General features: G+C 44.1%; 1 protein-coding gene across 1 annotated transcript; it reads right to left on the minus strand.

Annotated features, from left to right (window-relative positions):
- Nucleotides 1-2,681: 2,681 nt before the first annotated feature.
- On the minus strand, nt 2,682-17,557 carry LOC311225205 (LHFPL tetraspan subfamily member 6 protein; the record flags this gene model as incomplete). Its single annotated transcript, XM_084310413.1, has 3 exons — nt 2,682-5,761; nt 14,515-14,613; nt 17,539-17,557. 3 exons carry the CDS (start codon nt 17,555-17,557, stop codon nt 5,643-5,645), a joined length of 237 nt encoding a protein of 78 aa, XP_084166539.1. The 3' UTR covers nt 2,682-5,642.
- Between the last annotated feature and the right edge of the window lie 9,728 nt (nt 17,558-27,285).

The raw sequence follows: 27,285 nt of genomic DNA on the forward strand, positions 1-27,285 counted from the left end.
GTATCCAATGGATTATTATAATATTTTTTTTTGGGCTTTCTGTCATTTTCACCCATCCCAATTTAGTCGTTATGCCCATTTCCTTCCTGGTCATTGCATGCATTGCCCCACTGTCGGCCTGGGGAGGGTGTAGAACTATCACATGCCTCCTCCGATGTGGAGTCACCAGCCGCTTCTTTTCACCTTTTCCTAATTTATGCAAATTACATGTCGTCAGCCTGTGACTGCAACTTGTTCCTGTTTGCGGACGACTCAGCCCTGCTGGTCTCTGACAAGAACAAGTTGCAGGTTGAAAAAACCCTCAGCTCGGAACTAGGCAAAATCTGCATATGGCTCGCTGATAACAAACTATCATTACACATGGGCAAAACAGAGTCCATTCTCTTCGGTTCAAATAACAAACTCAGCAAGACCGACGGCTTCTCAGTTGCAGTGGGTGACAATATTGTCACATGGAAAGACGAAATTACCTACCTGGGTTCCATCCTAGAGGCAAATCTTTCCTGTGACAAAATGGCATCCAATGTAATAAAAAAAGTCAACCAACGAACTAGATTCTTGTACCGGATCTCCTCTCTGGTAAACAAGAATACCCTGAAGACTCTGGCAGGAGCACTCATTCAAGGGTACTACGACTATGCGTGCACCTCATGGTACCAAAGCACCTCAAAGGCGCTTAAAACAAAATTACAAACATCACAAAACAAACTGGTCAGACTACTACTTGACCTTACCCCCAGAACCCACCTCACCCCTGCCCACTTTGACAACCTAGGATGGCTTAGAGTAGACGACAGAGTACAGCAACTTGCAATGGGCCTGGTCTACAAGATACACTATATGACTAAGGTACCCATGTACATGTCAAAATACTTCCCAAAGGTCAGTGAATACCACAACCACTACACCAGAGGAAGCTCAACAAATCATGTTAAACCCAGATTCGGCTCAAACAAGGGACTAAACACGTTTCGCAATTATGCCACATCAATGTGGAACGCCCTACCCAAAGCTGTAAAGGAATGTGAATCCCTACCCACATTCAAAACTGCTCTTAAAGAGCACCTACGGGAGGCTGCAATTCGAAACTGGCCACCGTAAATGCCCAAAACCCCCACCACCTCCTAATAGACAGTCTCCTCCCCACCGCATGTACATATTCCCTCCCCGCCGTATGGATATTTCTCTCCCACCCACCCACCCCCTCCTAATGTACAGTCCCCTCCCCATCATATGTATAACTCTGTCAGGATCTAGGGGTAACAGTACTGTATATTTGAATACCGTTTATGTCACAAATGTATCAGTACTAAATACCTATATGTCCCTATGCCATAAATGTCATGTATGTTGTGTATGTCATAAATGTCTATATGAATTGAAAATGGGGGACCCTGATGGAAACAAGACAAACGTCTTTTTCAGGTCTGCATCCCCTTAACAATTGTATGTATTGAGCCGTACTGTATTGTACCCATTCTGCAATCTGTTAAATAAAGTTTTCATTCATTCATTCACAGTGAGGAGTTTCACTGGGGGAATGTAACGCGTGCAGAGGTTCACGCTATTTCCCCCAGATCCCCACCCTGCTGAACAGCCGCCCCGACCGACCAGTAGGAGTCGCAGTTTACAACGACCAGGACACATACCCCACCGGCTTCCCACCCGCTAACACTGCCAATTGTGTTAGTAGGGACGACTGACCAAGCCGGAGGTACCGCTGACAGTTGGATTAGATCCCAGAGTCTTCCAATGGAGTTTTTGACCACTAGTTGATGACATTGGCACTGTGTAAATGGAGATGTCATTGCCGTCACTTCATATCCTGTGAAAAATTGGGGCAATACATATGCACAGTTCAAATCTGTCAGCCTTTCAGTACGATTTCCATTTAATTTGGAACCCAAACATTCCACCAGCACAATCTTGAGCATGTGCGGTATCCCCATTTCCCATTGTACGGCTTTTAGCCTTGACAATCCAATAATCTTCACCCCCCCCCCCCCCCCCCCCCCCCCCCACTCATAGTCAGTTCTCTATTAAACACAGAGGCTTCCTACTCTGGAATACACACACATAGGTATTGACCAACTCATTTCAAACATAGATTGGGGGCCAGTCTGATGAATCAAGCCATCAACTCACCTTCATAATGTAGCCCTACACCCACGTACTCACACCCTCACACACAAGTGCACTCATGTGTACACACACACACACACACACACACACACACACACACACACACACACACACACACACACACACACACACTCACACACACGTTGTTTGTTGTATTTTGTGATTGAATTAATAATATTATGTTTATCTCACTTACTTGTTTTATATATATATATATATATATATATATATAGGTGAGGACTTTGTATTTATGCCCTGTAGGGTTTCTTTCCTCAGCCCGCACACATCTTTCTTTTTTATTGTTTCTGGTTGTACTTTAGATTAGCTTTTATCGTGCGAATAAATAAAACAAAACAAGCCTTGAATATATTAGCCCCCGAATTTAACACCACGGATGGGACCTTGTGAGAGCAAATAAAGCGTTGACGTTTGCAAAGGTTAGGGTACATGAAGTAGGAGGACATGTACTCAGCTTGTAGACTATAGGAGAACTGCTACATCTGTCTATGTGGGGGAAAATGAGAATATCAACAAAAGTGAACTCTGTCGGATAACCTTTAATTAAGTGCTGACATCAGGGTTACAACTGTAGGCTGAACACATTTGAAATCAGAAAAAAATACCTCTTATTTCAAAAGCTCAAATATGCAATAAGGCGGGCCAATCAAGAAGTAGGCTAAACTAGAAGCCCAAGAATGGAAAGTCTTAATTGTGTAATAATAACTATATTACAGCCTGAAGCTTCTCTGTTGACAGTGAGACTATCACTTTGTGGACTCATGCAATGTTTGCCTGAACATTTTACACCCAGAAAATGTACGGCGGTTCTCTCGACCCCCTACCCTGATGTAGCCTCCCCTGATCCGGAGAATCATCTTTGATACTATCGCATCATCCATCTCTTTCACTCATCCTGTATAGAGCCGTACATGTGTACGCCATCACAGATTGGATGCGACAAGCTCTTCTCTCTCCACTCTGCGCAAAGGGAAACAATTATGATACAGGCTGACCTGCCCCGTGGGCGCACAAACAACCCGAGATTGAGTGGTGTTGAGTGAAAAGAATAGCAAAATAAAAAAACGAATTCTTTGCACCCGTATGAAAAAGTATATCCAAAAAACAATCATGGTATTTTCATCACTTTTTGATCATTATGGTGGTAGAGACCAAAAGATAGATATATACCATGATATTGCCATCGTGATATTGACATCATGGTTTCAATTGGATTATACCATGATGGTATTATTTATGCGCAAAAGTTGCGTCATGGTAATACATGATGGCAGTACCATGGTATATTATTTATACATTGGCCGGTGCCATGATAAAACCGAAATTACAATTACCATCAAACTACCATGGTACCTATTTGTAAGGATATTGGTACAGTACCAGGCATGCAGATCGTATGCTTATCACCACTCATGGCATCACAGCTTTGCCTGTTGTAAGGACCTATCTGGGACTGCATTGTGCACCCTGTCAGTCAGTCTGTGGTGCTGGTGTAAGGGAGGCAAACTCTCCAACTTGACCCCAATGTGTCTGTGAGGGATGATGAGGATCTGGTCGGCACCCTGCAAAAATCAGTGGCAATATCAACCGGCACAAGAGATCAGACAGAGAGAGAGAGCAGCGCGAAGAGGAGCAATACTGACTTATTAAACAGAGAAAGTACTGAGAGAGAGATTTCTCAGGCGGCGATAGGGGATGGGGGCGGGTACGGGGGGGAGGGATGCCATCGTCAGGGGGATGCTATGCATTCTGTGAGAGCAGGCCCTGCACTAATGAGAGCTATGCACATCCAAAACAACCTCATTTTCTCAAGGAGTTTACACACTGTACACACCCAGTCCTGAATTAATCTATAAAGCATTGTTTGATGACAAAGGGGGAAAAAGAAAAGAGGGACGCATCATGTGTTACCAGAAAGAGTGAGTGCACGGTTGAAGCCGGGAACGGCTCACCTCTTTGATGAAGCAGCCACAGCACCGGGGCAATTGCTATGAAAATACTATTATTCACACTATGAAAGCAGGTGGAGGAGCGATGAGATGCCCTCTGCATTAAGCCGATGGATGTATAGCTTCTCTTAGGGCTGTGTTCAGAGCCCGGTGGTACAATATACAGTACGTCACGATATATTTGTAGGGATGTGAACCCGCTGCAGCACCGGCCAGCTGGCGATACGAGGTTACAACGCCGTAACCTTTTAATTAAACACAACACGTGAACTATAGCCATGTGTGTAATTTACCCATTAAAAATCGATGAAATGCTGAGTATTGCACAAAAAGAAAACTGAATCGCAATACCCGTGTGGAGGGATATATGCTCCCTCAGCTTCTCTGCATTCCAGGCTATGATCTCGCCACATGGGGGCCGTGGTCCACGTCGGGACTCTTGCTTTGAAGTTGAGTGACCTCATCAAAGGCAAATAATCTCCCTAGAGGTCAAAGGATTTACTTAATCAATACAGGCAAAAGTAGCATTCACTTTGGCCGCCCCTCCCCGTCCTCGAAGCATCGATTCAAGAAGGAACTCCCGCACGAACTCGACACGAGAGGTCATGGGAAAAAAGGCGCCCCGGGACGTGAGGGCAAAGCGGGCGCGGTATGTAACCGCTTTTCTAGTAAACGCTGCATGATTCCTTAAAGAGACACCTTGAGCACAGAATGTAGATAAACATTTATTTACAAAATGAGAATAACGTCAAAGGATAACTCAAAGTGTGAATACAAAACATGTGCTAATATGATAAAATACATTATCATACACAACTTATGTCTTCAGAACTTGTTAAATACAACACTATGATTAGACATGTGGGATCGGAGAGAGAGAGAGAGAGGGCTCCATGAAGCAGGCAGCCGTTGTTGGATTTCTCTTTTTTTTTGTATATATATATAGTATAGTGATTATTGCAATTGGGTATGTGTTTAAGGCAATAACGAGCCATGAAGAAGACACAGAAACACTTTCACGTAACAATGAAACAAAAAAAGATCACTTTTCTCTTTGTCACAGGGGTCACAGTACCACAAGAACATCGATGACCAGAGAGGTGTGGAGGAAGAGAGAGAGAGAAAAAGAAATAAAGCACTCTTTAAAACCAAAACAAAATAGATAGTTACAGAACAGTTATACAAATAGAATTGGTCCGTACATATTTTTTTTCTTTTTTTCTTTTTTTTAGAATAGAATAATTTTCGGAGACAGACGTTTTCAAAGCTGTGTGTACTTTGTATGTGTACCGCATATCAAAACAGTCCCTGCAATTGTCAACGGTGCGCCGGCCCACGTGATGAGCAGACGTAAGTGTCTTTTGGTGCCTGCTGTCTGTGCTGTGCTGAGTCCACAGAGTCGCCCTCCCTTTGCTCCGCAGCCCGGGGCTCGCTGTGTGTCCTTCCTTCCCGAGTCCCCCCCCTCTCCCCCCGCCGCCTCTCCTCTAGTACGGGTACTGCTTCCTCCTCTGGGTCCCCCCAGACGCCTCGCCTCTAGTACGGGTACTGCTTCTGTTTCCTTCCGGCGAAACAGGCCATCCAGGTACACAGCAACATGGCCGCCGCTGCGCCCGCCCCCGTGCAGTAGTAGGCCCAACCGATTTGGCAGGAACCTGGGGGAGAAAAAGACATCATAGAGGACAGTTAGCATGACGGATCGGTGGCGTACGCTATCTGAACATGGGAGAAACGCTCCCTCAGAGCTCATTTTTAACTCATTGGGCGCCAATAACGAGTATACTTGTGTTTTTCGCCGCCAACGCTTGAGCGCCAATAACGAGTATACTCGTTTTTGTATCCTTTGATATTTTTCCTTTGATCCCCATTCTAAACACTCAACTGGCTCATCTGCCAAGTTGGAATTGCAATGACGATCGAATCTCACCAGGTGGCAGTATCGCCTATCTTATGAACATGCATGAGCCAGCTATTAGTGTATTAGTGCCAGCCCCCACAGCCCCAAAACAACTAGGTACTCGTTGTGAGCAGCAGTGAGCAGGACACGTTCGACAATCGCGAAACTAAAACAAAAACTATTGGATATTATGAAAAAGACAACATGGATTATATGGATGATGATTATGGACGATAAGGTGCGTTTTCCACCAGACTCAGGGACTACAGCCCCCATAGCATCGACGGGGCACCGGTCGAGAGAGTGAACAGTTTTAAGTACCTCGGAGTCCACATATCCGAGAACTTGACATGGACCACACACATTGACAGTGTAGTCAAGAAGGCACGGCAACGCCTCTACTTCCTTAGGCGCCTAAGGAAGTTCAAAGTGAGTCAGAAGATCCTTAAGAACTTCTACTCATGCCCAATAGAGAGCATCCTGACTGGCAATATCACCTACTGGTTTGGGAATAGCACCGCACAAGACCGTAGCAGACTACAGAGAGTGGCCCATTCAGCCGAACGCACAATTGGAGGTGGGCTTCCCACTCTCCAAGAAATTTACAACAAGCGTTGCAGGGGTAAGACTAAGAGAATAATCAAAGACTCTAGCCACCCAAACCAACTGCCTCTTTGAACTGCTGCGGTCAGGTAAGCGATACCAGTCTCATGGCAAGCACAGAGAGACTCAGAAGGAGCTTCTATTCCCAAGCCATCGACAATAACACTATGTAACAAACGATCAAATACACTCACAGCACACACATCCACACGTACACACTCACTTTAAATAAATAACTCACTGTAGCACCCACTTTAACACACTTAATATTTATTGGTAAATTGGTACTACAACTCATACCTCATTGCACCTTACCCTAAGTTGTACCTCATCCCATTTCTGTATTGTACTGTATATTGTATTGTAACTCAGTTAAAAAAAATTCTACTCTGTATTGTATATTGTATGTATATTGAACACTTTTGTTTACACTTGTTTACGTACTTTTGACTTTCTATTTTATACTTATCTATTTTTATCTAGCACACAGCAAAACAGGAAAAAGCATTTCATATAAAAGTATTCTGTATTTTTGTATGACAACTAATAAAGAAACTTGAACTTGAATAGGAAACCTATTCGGCTCCGTCTATAGTCTGGCCCGAGCAGATGAAGAAGACGGATGAGGGCTACCTAACGTTATATGTATTGATCCTGTTCTGATTCAAGACACTTTTGGACTCGAAGTGAGAAATGGAGTACCTCTAAACCAAAGGTAACGTCTATTTTACGTGTACTTTACCGAAACTCCATCATAAAACATGCGTTTATATGATCGCAGCGTCAGATAAACGACCCCCCCCCCCCCCCCCCCCCCCGGCTTTGTGAAGAAACAAGGTCATGTGTTTACCTTTGACCTGGCAATAATATAGGTATCAAGCAAGCAGCCGCAAGATTTGCGCATACGCTGCACAAAACACACTTTATCTCACGATCTAGAAAACCAGCCTGGATTATTTTGAAACGGGGCAATGTTTATCTTGGGATCGTGAACGAACAAGGGTATGTAGAAACGAACGCTTTTTTACATGTTGGACTATAAATAGTGTTTGTCAAATGAGCCATACTATTGTCTCCATAGCTATAATATAGAATATACAATAGCTCTGCAAAGATCGTGAAATATCGTGAAAATGGTCAAAAAAAGCTGGCGCCAGGCAGTACAGATGGGGAAAGGGCGTGGCGCTCAATGAATTAAAAGGCAGCTAAAAACGTACTTCAATCTACAGGCAGGCTTTTTAAACACCTATATAGTCCTTTCTTTCTGTATTTTTGTTGTCTATTCTGTTGTTTTAGCTCATTTTAATGTTTTATTCTTCTCTTCACATGTTTCTTCGTATTGTATTTTTACTGATGTTTTAAAAAAATGCTGTAAAGCACTTACAGTATAAATAAAGTTTTACTTACTTACGTGAGATATTTTCATATTTTATAGTGTTTCTTCTGTAGTGGGCATGACGTTTATTTTATATACTGTATATATATTTTTTATCATTCATTCAGTAATATCCTATGGGTCTTTGACATCTACACTATTTGACATTACATTCACATTTAGTCACTTTATCCAAATTGTGTACAACAAGTCAGCAGGAGGGTTAAACCTCTGGCGGCTAAGGGTAAGTGGTATTGTTTGTCTAGCAGTGACAAACTTGAGTGCTACGCTCAGAGTGCACAGTAGTATAGACATATTAGCATAGTAGGTAGTAGTATAGGCATAGTAGCAAAGTACAAAGTAGATAGTAGTATAGACATAGTAGCATAGTACACAATAGTAAAACACAGAAGGTTCTTTTTTATTTTCTCTTTCTCTTTTATTCAGACATTATTATTATTATTCTCTGTGTATTACTGTGCATTCAAATGACAGATACAATCTGCTTGGATGCTATCTCTACTATACATGGAGAACGCTACAGCGTCCATGTTATCTCAACGTCAACATTAGGATAGTTTGAAGAGATGCCGTAAGCTTTCTTCAAACCGCTAAATGTCCCTTCCTTGTGAGAAAATGTGTTCGCCTTGCCAAAACAAATGCACTTAACATTGTTTTAAGTCATTCACAAACATAGTGCCTGGTCAACAGGCACGTCTCAGCACTGTGGCAAAGTCACACTCTCTGGACAAGAATCTGGAAGGAGATGTGGTAGTATACAGTAGCCTGTTACTCATCAGCCAAAACCAAACCCATATTAAAACAGGAACTGTCTCCCTACGAATAATGTATATTACAGTCCCTTTATTTATTTTCTCTCAGGTAGAAATGATGTGCATCATTAAACAACTCATTCAAAACGTAAATAAAGAGGCATATTAAGATGTTAGATCCTAATATGAAAAACTATGTGATTTAATGTTCTATACCTTGACTTTGTCTATTTTGCTGCTGTCTATTTTATGCAAATGTTATGCCTAATTATAAATCTGCACTTTATGCATTGCTCTTGCTAATTTTATGCCTGTCTTTTTTTACTGCAATTCTTGTATGAAAGGTGCTATACAAATAAAGTGTATTATTATATTATTATTATTATAAATGTAGAAGTCATGAGTGAGATGTTTGAGGAACAACAAACATCTTAACTAAATTAATCAGATTATCTAGATCTTTCTGGTTGACCCCTACTTGCATGTGTACCGCATATCGAAACAGTCAATATTACTATTTTGCTTACTAATAATGGGTTTTTGTGATGATGGTATTGTGTTGATTTGTATCAGCTGTTTGTTATTCGTTACCACGTTCCTGGCTGCTATTTAATAATCTAAATAAACAATATATATATTTTTTTTTGTATATATACAATGAATATAGATAGCACAGCGCACTGATACAAGTGCTGTAGCTTGCATTTATTTAGATGGGTTTTTGTGCAGAAAGTCTGAGTTCTGTGTGTTCTTTCTAAGAAAGCAAGATGTCAAACGAAACAGTCATTTTGAATATTAAGTGATTTGTGTTCACAAGAAATCTGGGAATTTAATATGGGAGTATTGGAGTATTAAAAGCTGTCAAGGGTGAAGGGTTGTTTGAAAATGTTCAAAGATTAGGCTTTGACACTCAGAAATATGAATAAAGATAGGGGGATCTGTTCAGTAAGAACGTGACAGTTATGCGTCAGTCTTTGTGAAAATAATTGATCAATTTGAATTGCTAATCACTTAAAGGGGCACTTCACCGAAAAACAATGCTGGTTTATTTAGCACACAATGTCACACATATCCTAAACTGTTTTACACTCATTAATTTAGTTTGACAGTTAACGAGTTTGGCCACCACCAGTGATGTCATCAGAGGACACTGAACCCTTGTGTGTCGATGAAATGATGCAGATGAAAAAATAGCAATCCCTATTGCAATCCTTATGTCTATTTTTTTTCCATCTACATCATTTCGTCGAGCTGTAATTAACACAACATAAGGATTCAGTGTCCTCTGATGACATCACTGGTGAATGAATGATCATTACATTTATATAGCGCTTTTCTAGACACTCAAAGCGCTCCCCACAATGTAGGGTGGAATTAGCCTCCTTCACCACCACTGGTAGCACCCAACCCAAGCCAATTAAGGGGGGAGGGATGATTAGGTGGCCTTGATGTCAGAGACCTGATTGGGAATTTGACCAGGAACGTCAGGGAACGTCCCCTACTCTTTGGAACGTCCCCTACTCTTTGCGATAGGCGTCCTTGGGTTGTTTAACGACCGAATTCAGTCAGGACCTCGGTTTAGCGTCTCATCCGAAGGAGTGGTGGCCATATTCAAACTCATTAACTCTCAATAACTGTCAAACTAAATTAATGTGTGTAAAACAGTTTAGAGCCGTGAGATATGTGTGAGATTATGTGCGAAATAAATCGGCGTTGTTTTCCGGTGCCTCTTTAATTCATCGCCCGGCGGTTCAGCCCTCCCTTGATGGATTTAGATGAAATTTGATATGCATGGTTTACAGTCTGACATGTTCACACAATTTCATAGTGATCACACAAACCCAATCTGAGCATTAATTCATGTATGAGGCCATGCCTACTTGCATATATCCCAAACTGAATTTCATATATTGACTAATACCAAAAGTATATACGATCATCATTATAGGATAAACCAGGATATACTGTATGAGGAATAATATATAAGGATTAGCATCAAATAAAAAGATCTTTGCGATATACATTATGTCAACATGCCTGTTGAAGCAACCAGGCTACCCATTCCTAATACACGCTTCTCTCTATTGAGTCTTTTTTTTTTTTTAACAGATTGACGGATTAGGACGGTACATCTGAATGTGTGTGTATTGTGAAGAATAATCGCGACGCATCAACATGACATGCGGAGATCGAATTGCATCGTTCTGTAAAATGTTTATCTAAATGAATTGAAAATAAAAATAAAATGTTGCTCTTCATGCAATAAATCTTTTGACATAATGCTATGAAATAATAACTTAGTCTAATACATTCAGTTATTGCAGATTGAATCGGTTCTGTCACATTGGCATATGTGTACTAAAATGTATCTTAAAGTATAATGAAAATCGTGTTTTTCAGTCTCGTTGCAGTGTTTAACAGAAGGCATATCGATGTAATGTTACCCAAAATGTTATAGCTGTGAGTATTGTGGAAATATGACTAAATCCCCTTGAGAAACTTGTCATCAGAGTTAAACCATGTCATAGTTCCTGAAAAGATTGCATTATCTACTGGTTACTACAATTTAGTTAAACGTGTACCCACTCAGAATGGCAGATTGCTTGGCCCAAAATGTAAAGTTCCTTGTTATAGCGCCACCATCTGTCCAAATGGCACCACTGCACTCCCCTGGGTCCCTAGCAATACACCCTGCGAACGTGCAAACTACATACATGCAGAGATTCCTTCCTTTATAGTTTGATATTTCAAAAATATCCACAGCAGTGGTGACAGTTTGTTTATTACTTGCTAGCACAGCTTCACCAATACTAATCTCCCATAGCAACCGATCACACTGGTCCCATGAATTTGTCTCCATTTGAAAGCTTCATATATAGACCTCTCACGCGTTCACATCATTATGACAAGCCCCGGGGGACGTTTCTGAAATGAACATTCTTCTCCTTTGCTGTTTACCAGTCGCTTTGTCCTTGATACTGCATGTGGGGTTAATGGGAAAATTGTGTTTTATGTTTTTGGCAAGTGATTTTTCCCTTTTTTTTTTTTTTTACTGACACTTCAAATTCAAAATCCCCTGCCTTATCAGAGAGAGAGAGAGATGTATGTTAGAAGGCTTTGTTCACGGAACCACAGCCTGCATGGACCACAGACGAAGCTAAAGGAGCCATCTATTAATAGTCCATCCATTTTCCTTTAGCTGCGGGAGATTCTGGAGACTCGGGGGCAGGCGGAGAACATGTCACCCGTGAGGGGTCTATTATGATACTAACTTGACATCTCCTTTCAATGAACCGAGGGCTACGCCCCCTCAACCTACTGAGAGTTGGCAGTGCTCAGAGAGGGTGACCTAAAACAGTTAGAGAACAAATCTAAAGATACATCTGAAGCTGAAGAAAGGACACCCCTGACATTAAAGGAACACGCCAACATTTTGGGGAATTAGCTTACCGTCTTCTCCAGAGAAAGCCAGGAAGATATATACCAGTATCCTCTCTGTGCGTTCAGTAGAAAGCTATCTGGCTGCACGTTAGCCTAGCTTAGCACAATGAATGGAAGCGGACATGGCCGGTTAGCCTTCGGGAGAGATGTTAGTTGGACAATGCCTAGGCTAACCGGCCATGTCCGCTTCCATTCATTGTGCTAAGCTAGGCTAACGTGCAGCCAGATGGCTTTCTACTGAACGCACAGAGAGAAAACTGGTATCTATCTTCTTGTCTCTCTCTGGAGAAGACGATAAGGAAATTTCCCCAAATGTTGGCGTGTTCTTTAACAGCGCCTCTATTTCAAGAAACACTCCCAGGGAACATATGGACTTAATCAGGATACAGGCATACATTTTACACACGGTTAATAAGAGGCAGTGGAATGCATGAATCCAGCGGTACAACAGCTGGGGAGCGAAAGCGACAAGAATCCAAACTGAAGCAACAGGAGTTGGTATCGGGAGCATATCTATGTTCCCCAGGTCCTATGTTCCCCGGGTTCTATGTTCCCTGCTTTGATTGATTGATTGATTGAAAGAGGGCCTAAGCTTAACCGTTCGAAACAAGGCGGACATTAATAATTAATAAAATAATAAAAATAAAAATAAATTTCAATCTATTAATCAATCAAAGCGGGGAACATAGAACCCGGGGAACATAGGACCCGGGGAACATAGGACCCGGGGAACATAGGGATGATCCCTTGGTATCTATCTTCTTGTCTCTCTCTGGAGAAGACGATAAGCTAATTTCCCAAAATGTTGTTGTGTTCCTTTAACATTCCACGATAAGCTTTTTCTGACTTAATTAACATCAACGTACTGGTTCTTTAATCACATAAGACAGAAATTATTTTAGTAGGCCCGGCTAAAGCCAAAAGGGAAGCACTTTTTAATGGGTTGGGAAGTTTGGCTCACCAGCAGTGATGCAGTGGTGGTACCACTCTGTACCACGCCGTCCTAGCAGTTCGCTGAGCAGAAGTGCGCGCACGGATGTGCACGCGCGCGCACACAAAAATGCGTTCACAACTTTCACTCTACTGTCGCGCCGTGCACCAAGTACCCGGCACTTATCACCTAGTCTTTGCATAGCATAACAAAGAAAGAGAAGTGCAAGACCAAAATACAAGCCCTGTGGGGGGTTTGCTTGAGCTGGTCTGTGCACATGCGAGGGAACATGTATGCGCGTGTATGTGCGCGCGCGTGCGCGGGAGCACGCGTGCACGTGGCGTCCAGGCAGTTCTGATATTACGACTGCACCCCTGCTCACCAGAATAAACCGGAAGTAACTAGCCTAGGTGTAATTTTAGACTCTGTTTTAAGTTTTAATACCCACATAAATAAGGTGACCAAAACAGCCCTTTTCCATCTAAGAAACATTGCTAAAGTTCGATTGTTTTTAACCCAACAGGATGCTGAGAAATTGATTCTTGCTTTTATTTCAAGCAGACTGGACTATTGCAATGCTCTTTTTACTGGTCTTCCAAAAAAAATCAATAGACAAGCTACAGCTAATTCAGAACTCTGCTGCTAGACTTTTAACGAAAACAAGGAAGAGAGAGCATATTACTCCAGTTTTAGCAGCATTGCATTGGCTCCCTGTATCTTTTAGAATTGATTTTAAAGTCCTTCTACTTGTTTTTAAAGCTCTTAACAATTTAGCACCATCGTACATTTCCGATCTCCTGTCCTTTTATGTCCCCTCACGAGCCCTAAGGTCCTCCACAGCTGGTCTTTTAATTGTTCCTGGGGTGCCCCAAAGGAAAATTGGGGCATCTGCTTTTAAATTCTATGCACCACAACTGTGGAACACAATCCCAAAAAATATTAGAGAGGCTGGCTCAGTGGACATCTTTAAACGACAGTTGAAAACATACCTTTTTAATATTGCTTTTAATTAGCAACTCTTTTTATTATTTTTCTTTAAATACTTGATTTTATCCATTTTCTTTACTGTGATTTTGACTGTGTGGTTTACTTTATGTTCTTTTTTTCTTCTTTTCTTTTTTAATCTGTTATTATTCATTGTTTTATCTTTCTTTTATCATGTAATGTGAAGCACTTTGGGCTGCATCTTGTATGAAAAGTGCTATATAAATAAAGTTATTATTATTATTATTATTATAAGGACCAACAACACCCTATGGTTTTCGAATCATTGCCTAAAAGCATCTGAATTGAATAAACAGTTGTACTGAACTATTACAACCTCCCTTGTCTCTTGTTAAGCTTCAGGAGCGTATGATGCATATTCCTGATAGAGAAACCTCACTTACCCAGTACAAACTGGTCCGAGCTGTTGTTGCAGGTCTGTCGTACCTCCTCACTGTCCCACCCCAGAGGATAGAGAGCACAGCCGGAACCTATGAGAAGACCTGTAGACAGAGATAGACACGGATGTCAGTCAGAGGCAACAACAACCACCACCAACAACAACAACAACAACAACTTTAACTGATGATGGTGATCACTGGGATCGGTGAGTCTTTTAAAAATGTAAGTTCTTTGCCATTTTGTTGTTTCACTCGGTTACTATAGGAAGTTGTCATTTTACACTTTTCAAAGTTTTCAAAGATCAACCATTTCTTAAAGATCACATCTTTTTTATAGTCCTTTTCAACAAGTTCATATAGGTCTCTGAGGTCCCTAAAACATGTCTTTGAAGTTTTCTTTTGCAGAAAAATACCACTCAGATTATGCATTCTAGTAAGCCTCTCTATACCCCTCTGTTTTAGTGCTGTACTCGACAGGCTCTTTCTGTGTCCGTAGCTTTAAATGGGAATGAGCTGCTGCTCCCCAACCCTGCGCTCCGGGACTGTGAGTGAACTCCGGTGCGCCTGGCTCACGAAATTCAGATCAAACTGTCAAACTAGATGTTGGAGGTCAAATGTAGTATGTAGCACCAGCACTGAAAAAGAGTTTTTCATAATATGTGACCTTTAAAAAATATTGCAAGGGGTTGCAAATTTGACCTATTCCTCCACTTTGACCTCATCACAACCCTCACATCAAAGGCATGACATGCTAATGATTTGATCACAATAAACACACCTTCATGAAAGGGATTGTCAACCAGAAAATCAACCACAAGCCTGTCAAGCACGTTTTAACCGACTCGTGCAAATTAACACCGGAAAACAAACTAGCTGGCACTGCATTGCACATTTCACAGAAAAGCTACCACAAAATCAAGTATTGTTTGGTTGCTACGATGACAGAAAAACCCACACGGAATCCCAGAGGGGCTGCTTCACGTCGGCATTTAAGCAATTAAGCTGCACTCGGAGACAAGACTCAAACCTTATAGTCCAGGGCCATTACAGAAAGGATTAATATCCTGAGTATTTGCCAGGTCTCGACAAGTTACTCCCCCGGATGCCAAGCCCCTGTCTCTGGAGATCACCCCGTGGCCCCCTGCTAGGTGGCTTTGCCATCACATTAGCTTAATCCTCTCCAACGTGTCTGACTTGGCTATCAGCTGTGGGGATGGGATGGGATGGGAAGGGGAGGAAGGGAGCAGAGAGAGAGAGAGAGAGAGAGAGGGAGGAAGGAAGGGTAGCGAAAAGAGGTGCCGCTGCCTTCCAGCCTGATTACTCTCCGCCGCCCAGGACTGCCCCTTATTACATCTACGACCAGATAACAAGCAAGGAATTAATCCACATGCTAACACAGGTGGGCTGGACTAACTGACTGACACCTGAGGTAGAGAGAGAGAGAGAGAGAGAGAGAGAGAGAGAGAGAGAGAGAGAGAGAGAGAGAGAGAGAGAGAGAGAGAGAGAGAGAGAGAGAGAGAGAGAGAGAGAGAGCATCTTCATTTCCACGACCACACACACACAAACATCCACTGTTTTTGTGGGGGGGGGGGAGAGAGAGAAAGAAAGAGAGAGACAGAGAGAGAGAGAATAGAGAGAGAGAGAGAGAGAGAATAGAGAGGAGAAGATAGAGAGCATCTTCATTTCCATGGACACACACACACACAAACATCCACTGCCTTTGTGGGGGGGGGGGGGAGAGAAAGAAAGAGAGAGAGAGAGAGAGAGAGAGAGAGAGAGAGAGAGAGAGAGAGAGAGAGAGAGAGAGAGAGAGAGAGAGAGAGAGAGAGAGAGAGAGAGAGAGAGAGAGAGAGAGAGAGAGAGAGAGAGAGAGAGAGAGCATCTTCATTTCCATGACCACACGCACACAAACATCCACTGCTTTTGTGGAGGGGGGGGGGAGATAGAAGGGACTAAATTGTGCTACTTGTGGTAGAAAATCAATGTGGAAACCAGTGAAACTCTGGCATTCTGTTGAGTGGGGGAATGTACTGTACGGTATAAAAGTATAAAGGCTCTGTGACTTAAGTGGGTCTCATTACAGCTCTGGATCAGAGAGGATCCGGGGATTTTCATATATCACAGTTCACCCTGCGCCCCTTCATCATACCTTTAAAGAGACCTTAAATCTTTGCTCTTCTCTTGAGTAGTATGGAAAAGTACTGCGGTGGTATTTGATGTAGAACCCTGCAGAGTGACAGTGAGTGCGTGGACCGCTGAGGAACATCAAAAAAAACATTCTGCAGGGTTCAGAAAAGCACTTGGTAGCGAGTAAGCCCTCGTGCAGTCATTAACGGGGAGCGCTCAGAGTTACATAAGGTGATCTAATGTGTCCTGATTCACATTTGTAACTGTAAAGACAGTAAAGCATGCCAGGGTGGTAATGTATTCACGATTAATATTAAACAACATCTAAAATTCTCTTTCAAGTGCTAAGGAGGAGAGATACAGCAGCATGTAATCAACTTGAGTTCCCTTTCCAGCACCATGCTGGGGGAGATACAAAAGCAAGGTTTTTCGAATGTGGCTTTGTCTGCCAAGGAGATCGTGAGTGTTATTTTGGAAAGTGCCACTGTGGTGTTTTAATTGAACATGTAGATGCAGCTAGTATAAGTCAGTAGGTCTTTCTTGTCAGTCCATCCAAAATACAAATACAAATATAAATAAAAATGACATAGTAGTGTGGATGGATAGAGACATGAAATTCACCACGATGATAGATATCGGTCTGCCGATGGGTCACAACAAATATCACACCTATCGGCCAGATGGTGGCGCTATAATCCAAGGTCAAAACCTCTAACTTTGAAAGTCCGTAACTCGTACACCGTAGGTCCAATTGACACAACACTTTGTACACACACAGCTATAATTTCTCTACAGCTTAAAAAAAAAAACATGCTTTATTTGAGAATCTTTGATGTTTGCTTTATTTGGAAAAGGCTTCTCTCTCTGCTAGTACTCCAAGGTTGTCCACCTCATTCTCACAAAACCCGCTGTGTGGCATCTAGGGACAAATCGTTGTGTCATTCTGAAGGTTGCTACTGTATGACACACCCAGTCAGATTTTGTAACAATGCGTTGTAAACATGTTACTTGTGAACATTTAGTCTGATTTGCACCAAACTTGACACACACATTATGCTTCAAACGATTGGATAGGAGCACTGCGTGGGTCCTTGATCATACCAACAACAACCAGGTGCTCTTTGCGACGGGTTAGATCAATAGCAATTAAGAGGTTTGAGTTAGTCTCCTTTGTAGAGTAGCTCAATGTGTACAATACTTTCCGGAAAACTTATTACAGGATTTCCAAGGCACACTGTTCCGTAGAAAAAGAAAAAAAGAAGGCATTTATTACCCTACGGCTACGGCTTAGGCAAACTTATAAAGAAAACGCTTACAAAGACCAACGCGCTTCAGCCCAAGAGAGCCTTCCTCAGGGTGAGGAAGGCTCTCTTGAGATAATTGCATTAAGATAATGGACAGGTTAAAGCACATATCCAGGCAGCAAGAAGGAGTAGAAATGGGGGGGGGGGGGGGGGTTCCTGCAGCTAATATGGTTGCAGCTTATCACACATTTTGTGCTTATTTTGTTCATTAATAATCAAAAGCCTTGATACTGCTGCTCTCCGCTGGGTATCAGGAAAACACTGGTAATGACTAAACAAAAGACTTCAATGCATAGTTTCCACCTTAGGTCACATGGTGGCGGAGGAACACTGGAAAAATGGCTTCAGGCTAAAAGGCAAGAGAGGAAAATATTGCCCTAACACAGAGGAATGCTGTTACGCAATAACTGTAAGATCTAATGTTTCAGGATGTCACTGTGCTTTGTTACAGAGGGACTAAAGGACTGAATCTACCCTGCATGATAGGAAACACCCATGCTTCGCCTCAGATTCAATTAAATCTTGGTGAAATATTATTGTGTAACACTAATTTCACAGTGTGGACAAATCTTGGAAAAGAATAGTAAAGTTAATTATTCCAACATCCTATACGGTCCCGTGTGTCTCTTCTCTGGCTCCTTTGATTTATTTAATTAATACTTTCTCCGGGGTGGTTTAATTCCATCAAATCCCATCCTCCTCGCTCACTATGTGGGTTACTGAGAGACGGGTGGAGTAGATGGTGACTGGGATGTTTATGGAGGAAGATTACCAAGAATGGAAGCAGTCCCTGCTCATGTGTTTATGTTGACGATCTGCTGGAGGGGAGTGGACGACTCAGGAAGACGCATGCTCACTTCAAATGTTCCTGCACACTAGGGTTGGGTACCGCACTCTGTACTTTTAAGGGTACCGACTAGGGGTGTAACGATGCGACCTCACAACGATTAAATTCGATTACGATTCTTCAGGCAACGATTCAATGCATCATGAAATCTCTTAATTTGACCACGATTCGATTAGATAAATTTTCTATCAGTTAATTCCCCCAAAAAAAATTTATACACAAATGTGGCTGGGGGAACTGATTCACTCAGCATGAATGGACTATAGGTAAAAAACATAAAAAAAAAAAAAAACATAAAAAAAACTTTTTTATTTTGATTATAATCGAATCTAAAAATTTCAAATCAATGCAGTTGAATCGTCACATTAGAATAGATGCATTTTGATTCATCGATGCATCGTTACACCCTAGTACCGACCGAATTACATCGGTACTATCGAGTACCGATTCACACTAGATCAATCGGTATCAAATTTCAGTACCTTTACATGTGTAACGGTTCACCGTTCCCTGGCCAGACTCCCCCTGCTGCCCCCCCCCCCCCCTCCCCTCCTGTCCATCCAAGGACTCAGGAACAGCCCCCACCTTTGCACAGACTTTTCCCAGCTCCTCACTCATTCCCATTTTTGCCACCTACTGGACAAATGTTGCCACTTCTCCTCCTCCATTTGTTTATCGTCAAAGTGTCAGTGTTTTTGTGTTTACTCCCCATTTTGCTGTCGCTCCCTGTATATTTGTTACCCTCTGTGCTCCTGTGGTTTTGTTAAATGTTATTCTGTCTTTTAGTGTGTCTTTTCCCCAGTGTGTTTTGGCCTTGTGTTGTCTTTAGTCTTTTGCCCCAGTGTGTTCAGTCTGTTTTCCCTTCCCAGGTGCGTCTCGTTCCCAATCACCCTCATGTCTAGGCTCAAAATCCACTTCTACCTACTAGCCTTTCCCGTTCACTGACTCATGCCCTGTTTTCCTATGTGTTTGCCTGTGTGCCCTCCCATAAAACGTGTGATTGTTGTCAATATGTGTATCTACCCTCTGTACAGCACTTTGGTTGACACGTGTCATGTTAAATGTACTATATAAATAAATCTGATTGATTGATTGATTGATTGATTGATTGATGTGTCAATTAGTCTGTGTATATCTGTCTTGTCTGCCAGCTTCCCTGTGTCGGTTCATTGCTTCTGTTTGTGTTCCTGGTCTGTCTGCTGTTGATTATTCCTGGCTGTTGCTTCCTCGTCCATGTTCTCTGTGCTGTACCTTGTTCTCCCGTGAGCCCGTGTTAGTGTTTTTTTGTTTGTTTCCACCATCTTTGTTTTCGTGTAAAGTTTGTCTCGTTTTGTTAGTGTTTATTTGTAGTCAGCTTGTTCTCTTTTTCCTTGCCTGCTTTGCAGTGTTTTTTTGTTGTGCCTTTGTACATGCTCTCATTATGAGTTATTCTTTGTTTTGTTGCTGCTGCCCTTTTTAAGTAAAGTCCTCCGACACACGTCCAGCCAATCAACCGCTTCTTTTCACCTGGCAGCGCGGATCCTCCCCGAGAGGGCGTAGCGTGTGGAAGGATCACACTATCCCACTCAGGTCCTATCCGCGCTTAGCAGGCTCCCCGACCGAACTGTAGGAGTCGCTGTTTACAACGACCCGGACCCACCCCGTCAGCTTCTCCCACCCTCTAATACAGCCAATTGTATTAGTGTGAACGGCCAGCCAAGCTGGTGACAACCCCGGAGCTGTGAGCTGGATTCAGCTCACAGCTCACAGGCGAATCCAGCTCACAGCTCCGGGGTTGGTGACGAACGCAATCTCCGCTACGCCACCTAACCGCCCTTAAATAAATAACAATGTTCTAAATAAATAACAATGTTGAAATTGAGAAGTTTGAACTTGTTTTTTACAACCTAAATTACATTTATTGTTATTACAGAGAGAGTTAAGTACCGAAGAAAGGTATCGTTGGGTTACCGATACCGAATTCCAGGCATTTATACCGGTACTGGTATCGGTTCAAATGTGAACGGTACCCAACGCTACTACACACGTCCCCCACGATGGCTATATCTGCATACAGACCTCCTTTTCATTACCTTGACCTGACTACTTTGCAGCCCCCCCCCCCCCCCCTCCCACCAGAAAACGAGGTTGTGTCACGGTGTCAGTTTCTGAACGTGGTCATCAGTCAAGAGATCGTCTCGACCTCAGCCACACCAGCCGTGTCGGAGTCTTCATTTATGCGAGTGCTCTCTCTCTCTCTCCTGCCATTAGGCCTTTCCGACTGAAAAAAAACAACCCAGTGAAACTGAAGCCATTAGCATCGTCGTGTTAAATGTGCCGGGATGAAATAAATCAACTTAAATGGAGTTATGAAAGCTGAAGATCAACTCGGGTTTCATGCGACACAGCGAGTTGTGAATTGCAATTCCACAGTTATCCCAAAACAACGCGGATCTCCCTTCTACCACGGACGGTTTCCACTCTGCGACAATGTGATGGACCTCATCGAGCGGCTCATTATCTTGAGGGCCGACAGCCAATGCATGATAAAAAGATCAATCTATGCTCTTCTTCCGACTGCAAGGATGGCTCGGGCGATAAAGGCCCGGATTCTATTTGGAGTGGCGATCACTTGACAGGTATGCAACAATTAACCTACATAAATTAATAATGGACATCAGATTTTCAACAGAAATTGAAAAAAATAAAAAAAATTAAATGAAATAAAAGTCTGTACTTTCAGTCATGTCAATGAAACTATTCTCCCTCTGACGACAACGAGTGTATTATATCCTTAGGCCAAGTTAGACACGTCTCAAGATCAGGGATTATGTAAGAGCAGCACGGAAAACTACACAAGACCTGGGTCGAATTCCACACACACGCGCACACACACGCTCTCCCCAGTTTGTAAATCTTTGGGCCACTCTGGGGTCTGGTTTCAGAGGCAGTTGCTATGGCAGCCAGAAGAGATGGTGGCTGACAGCCTTCCACGGTGGGAGGAGTGGACGTGGAAGAAGGGGTGACGGCAGGGGCTCTGAGAGGGCAGCAGGAGCGGTTTCGAAGCTGCCACGGCGCCACGTGTCAAGACGCCAGAAGACTCCCTCACTGATCCCGTCTCGTATTGATTCTATTTATCCCACAGTGAGTGCCGCAGGTCTCACCGCTTGTCTGAAAGGTGTTCTTACTCATCGGAAAAGAGTTCAGTTAAATCTACTCTTTCACTGCCACACTACCAAAGGGTTAGCAAGCACTTTCACTACCACACTACAGAAGGTTAACCTTTTCACTACCACACTACAGACTGTTAACCATTTCACTACCACACTACATACGGTTCACCCTTTCACTGCCACACGACAGCAGGTTAGCCCTTTCACTACCACACTACATAAGGTTAACCCTTTGGCAGCCGGGTGGCGCAGCGGAGATTGCGCTCGTCACCAATGCAAGAGACTCCGGTCTCGAATCCGGGTGTCAGCATTGCCTCCGGCTTGTGCCGGCCGTCATACTAACTCATTGGCAGAGTTAGTGGGTGGAAGTCGATGGGTGGTAATCTGGACGTTGTGGACAGCGACTCCTACAGGTCGGTTGGGGGACGCCTGCACAAAAGAGACAGGAAATGACAATGGTAGTGTGAGCCTCCCACACGTTACACCTCGCCAATGAGAGTCCGCGCTGGCAGGTGAAAAGATGTGACAGGCTGCCTCCTTGTGTACCGGAGGGGAGACGTGATGCAAGGCTTCTATCCTCCCTACAACCAACCAGTGGGAGGCATATGCGAGCAACGTTCAAGACAGGGGAGGGGAGAATTGGAAACACGAAATTGGGATGGGAGAAAAATAGAAAATAAGGAGAAGTGGATAATTTAAAAAAATTAACCCTTTCACTACCACACTACATAAGGTTAACCCTTTCACTACCATACTACAGACGGTTAACCCTTTCACTACCACACTACAGAAGGTTAACCCTTTTACTACCACACTACAGACGGTTAACCCTTTCACTACCACACGACAGCAGGTTAGCCCTTTCACTACCACACTACAGAAGGTTAACCCTTTCACTACCACACTACAGACGGTTAATCCTTTCACTCCCACACTACAGACTGTTAACCCTTTCACTACCACACTACAGCCGGTTAACCCTTTTACTGCCACTGTAGTGTGGTAATGAAAGAGTTAAAGCATCACAATGCGCTGTGTCGACGGTCAACGCGTAACATTTTTACTGGTGTAGTTGTACGTTGCCAATATATTTCATTACCAAACAATTCTGCAATTGCCAAAGAATTCATCATCCTCACTTTGTAAAACACACATTCCTCAGTGGTCTTTAAAACCATAGATGAGAAAACAAAACACTCTATTGTGTCTGAGTTCCGTTATTGTTCAACCTTATTTTTTTACTCGAATGAAAGGCGAGCCCCGTTCATATCCCACACGTTTTCTAATTCTGGGGGTGGGGGTTATGCCTTTTGTCAACCCTTCCTGCTCTCTGTCATCGACTCAGGAATTCCTTTGCCGTCCTCCATGCTCCAGACAAAACCATTCAAGATTATCATTCAGAAGGCCAAAGAGGAGAAAAGGCTGGGGCTAAGCTGGAGAGAATTCTCTGGTGGCCAGGGACTTGGAGTGAGTGTGTGTGTGTGTGGGTGTGGGTGTGGGGGACCAGTTAAACGTAATACATTCCATTTTGAGTGGAGAGATTCAGCCGAGAGGCAGAGAGCCGTGAAAACAACCCAGCGTAATTTTGACGCACCGCAGAGAAATAACTGAATATTTAAAAAAAAGGCAGTGAATAAAATCGTGTGAATAAAATTATTGTCCCCCCCCCCCCCTCATCCTAACTAAACAAGCTGTTTCCTGAAATCTCTCCGCTGAGCACTAGAGCACCAGAGAGAGAGCACCATTTAAAGGGGTCCTTCTGCATCGATGCCGATGATATCAAACTCGGCGATCAGTCGACAAAGTCGTATTCATTGACTATTCACCGTATTCACACGACGGCTGTTTTTCCCTTATGTCACCCTCAGCTTGGGTTCCGGGGTTGGGAACAAGGTGGAAAGGAACCCAACCTGAGCGTGCGACATAAGAGCAAAATGGCCGCGGCCATTATGAATATGGTCAATTGAGTCCACTGAGGACGTTGTGTGTTGAGGGACGGCCCTGTGTGGCTCCGCTCTCCCGCCTTCCGCCACTCTGGAATTCAGATGTTGACTACATGCACTGCGTGAACATTGACCTCATAATCTCATTTAAACTCCCCCTCATTCCCAAGCAACGCTTTCATCGGAGGAGAGATTTAAAGGGATAGTTGTGATTTTTGGTCCTATTTCTCACTTAAACAACGTCGCTGTGCCTCGTACGAGCTCCGGGTTCGTTGGCTCGTCAACAAAACTACGACAAAAGTCAACGGGTCATGCTCCTCCTGTCTGTACAAGCTGACTGAGGCTCGCTGAAATGTACTTTGTGTGCACCGTGGAGTAAACGGCAGCAAGCCTCAGTCAGCCTGCGCAGACAGGAGGAGCGTGGCTCTCGTTGACTTTGCATTGGTTTGTGGCCAACTAGCCAGAGATAGTATGAGGAAGTACAAGTAGCAGCATGGAATGTGTCGAGAAAGGACTCTACCGATCAACATCCATCATTGATAAGTCAGAAATAGGGCTAGGGTTCCAAACATATCAGAACCACCCCTTTAAAGGTGACATTTTAAACCTAAGAAACAACTACAATTAAACCGATCAGGAGGAGACCGCTAACCAACCGTACAACACATCTCCGCATTGGTAGTACTCCAGGTAGATTATAACACCCCGCCTCAGCTCTCTCAGCGCTGAACATGTAACATACAGTAGACATGCTCTTATCCCCGGAGTCAGTCCATCAGATCTGTTGCTTGGCACGCGTGTGCGGCTTACACCCCCTGCTCTGAGTAGGGCTCTCCATCTCCTCTCTCCATCCTAACAGGATCAACACAGAGTTGCTGAGAGTGGCACACTCAGCAGCAGCAGCAGCAGCGAGCAGCGGTGAGCCGCGTGCCGCTGCCTTCCCCCCCGAACGCTGCGGCTCATCACGTGGGAACGCGTTCGAGGATCTTGAAGATCCTCACCGAGAGCCCAGAACCCGGAGCTGAGAGAGACGACGGAGGCGGTGTGGGGGGAGGGCGGGGGATGGGGAGAGGATGCTGGGGAAGGTACTGGCATGTGAAGGGTTGTAATGCAGTGCGCATATACAGGGGCTTCTAATCTGCCCCATTATGTCTTGTCACGTTACCCAGTTATTGGTATACAAAAAGAAAAGTGTGAAAAAGACAGCGTCTCGTTTGTTTTCCCACAGAGGACAATTTCTGCATCGGGCTGTATTGATAGGAGGAAGGAGGCCGTAGCTGGGGGGGTCGACACTCGGACGCTGTGTTGTGCTGACAAAGTGTCCCCCCGGGACCACCGCTCAATCCGTCCCATGTCCCTCACGGTAGCGGCCCTGCTGACCTCTGTTTGCAGTGGTCCAGCTCGTCCGAGAGCAGCCGTTTGTGAACACTGCAGCGCGTATAGGCCTAGGGCTATTTGTTACCGGCGTTCCTCCTGTCTCCGAAGCCGCTTCCGTTTGATCAAGTGCTTCGGTTTACGATCACCCCTTGTAATCCATTATTAATAAACACATCAATTAGCCTACAAGAGGAAAATTCACTTCTGGCTCATTAGGTATTGAGCATTTGCGATCAATTAGGCTGTGGGTGGGGGTGGGGGGGGGGGGGGGGGTACGACACACAGAGGAAGTCAAAGACCTAGGAGGGAAACCGTGGTTGTGCTGCAGCATGGGGACGAGTCTCCTCGGAGAACAGAGCGGCCACTAGATGCACCGAGACGAGGGGGACCGTTCACACAAGGGTGCAGATATTTACTGTATGTTTCACTCTCTCCAGCCAGGGACCCACACCTCCCTGTGACCTCCACCACGTCTTCTCTGATCTCCGATCTCCGCAAATTGGACAGTACCACGTACAGCCCCACCACCACCACCACCCTTGTGCCTTTGTCTGAGAAAGAAGAGAAGTGGAAATAGGAAGAGTGGGGGGGGGGGGGGGGGGGGGTGAGAGAGAGGAAAGAATGCAGCAGAGACCAGGATGCATTCCTGCTCCTTCGCTTTTTCTAGGTCTCCCTATAAAATGTGGAGTCACTTCTACGCTAAAACCGCCGTTAACAATCACGAGCGCGGAGACGGCGGGACGCTAAATGGGTTTGTGTCGTCTCTCCGTGTTTGAGTCACTCTGCCGCCACCGCGCCGGAGTTAGCGCTGGGGTCATTCTAGGGTTAAAAACCTTCCCACTGAAACCCCAATAGCAAAGTTCACCTTGCAGGCAGAGCTATCCGTGTGAGGCGTGGCGGGCAGTATAGGGGGCGATGTGACGTGGTGTTGGTCATTAGGTTTTGTTTTCCCACACGGCACCAGAGAGGCAGGTAAGTGAAAACCCGGTCCGAATGTGACGGTACCAATAAGACTGCTTTCATCTTCAGGGTTTTTTGCAGCTTCTGAGGGTTCTTTACCACAAGACTATAAAAGAAAAGGCTGTGGGCCCGACCCTTTGATACTAATTAATGCGAAAATAGAATATTTAACATTGAAGAAACGGCGAATAAATCGACGTTTTCATCTCCACCGCTATGCAAAAAAAAGAGGAGAAAGGAAAACGCGTTCAAAGGTGTATTAGCATCATTTATATTCTCAGGGGAGCAGAAGCCAGGGTCAGCATATTTCCCATGACCCTGGAATCTCAATGGGAAAAAGTAATGGCTATTCCATCCGTGAGACGGGGTTTTTCCATCCGTGAGACGGGGTTGACTGAGAGAGAAAGAACACAAGCCCAGCAGAAGCCAGAGCAGACCGAGAGGTGAACAAATCCTCCACAGGGCTGGACCCAGGTCTTTAGATCCACGGTGGTATAGCATGTCTGTATCTGGGTCAGGTTCGACCGATAGCGTAGGATGCCGAGAGTCCGTGCACCTCCTACAGGAACGCACTGCTGCTTAATCACCCCGCGCGCTGAGGAGTAAACATGCAAATACCCCCAGAGAGGCTGAGGCCCTCTGGGGTGCAGGAAAATCAAAGGTAACATGATGCGCTGTTTGATAATTATGTTAATAGTATGCAGATATGCGATGAATGTTTTAGCATCCGCACGGGCGCTGTCAAGACATCAGAATGCCTCCCTGACTGGCACTGGCACTTGAGCATGTGAGCGACTCAAAAGCAGCGAACACACGGAGGCCTCTCAACAAAAGACAATGCATGGCTTCAGGGACTCTGGGGGGGGGGGGGGGGAGAGAAAACGACTCCTCCTCACGAGTGTACAAAGTAGCCCATAGCTTGTGTTTAAAAGCCCGGCCCAGTGTATTCATGCTCTCTTCTCTGACAATAAGGCAGGCTTGCCTCTAACCCCCTTGGGCTCTGAGCTTGAGCAATCTTAAAGAAACTACTTGACATTTTCCATTTAAGTTGGATATTTCCTTTC

This window comes from Notolepis coatsorum, assembly GCF_963971535.1.
Source record: "Notolepis coatsorum genome assembly, chromosome: 1".
Lineage (NCBI taxonomy): Eukaryota > Metazoa > Chordata > Actinopteri > Aulopiformes > Paralepididae > Notolepis > Notolepis coatsorum.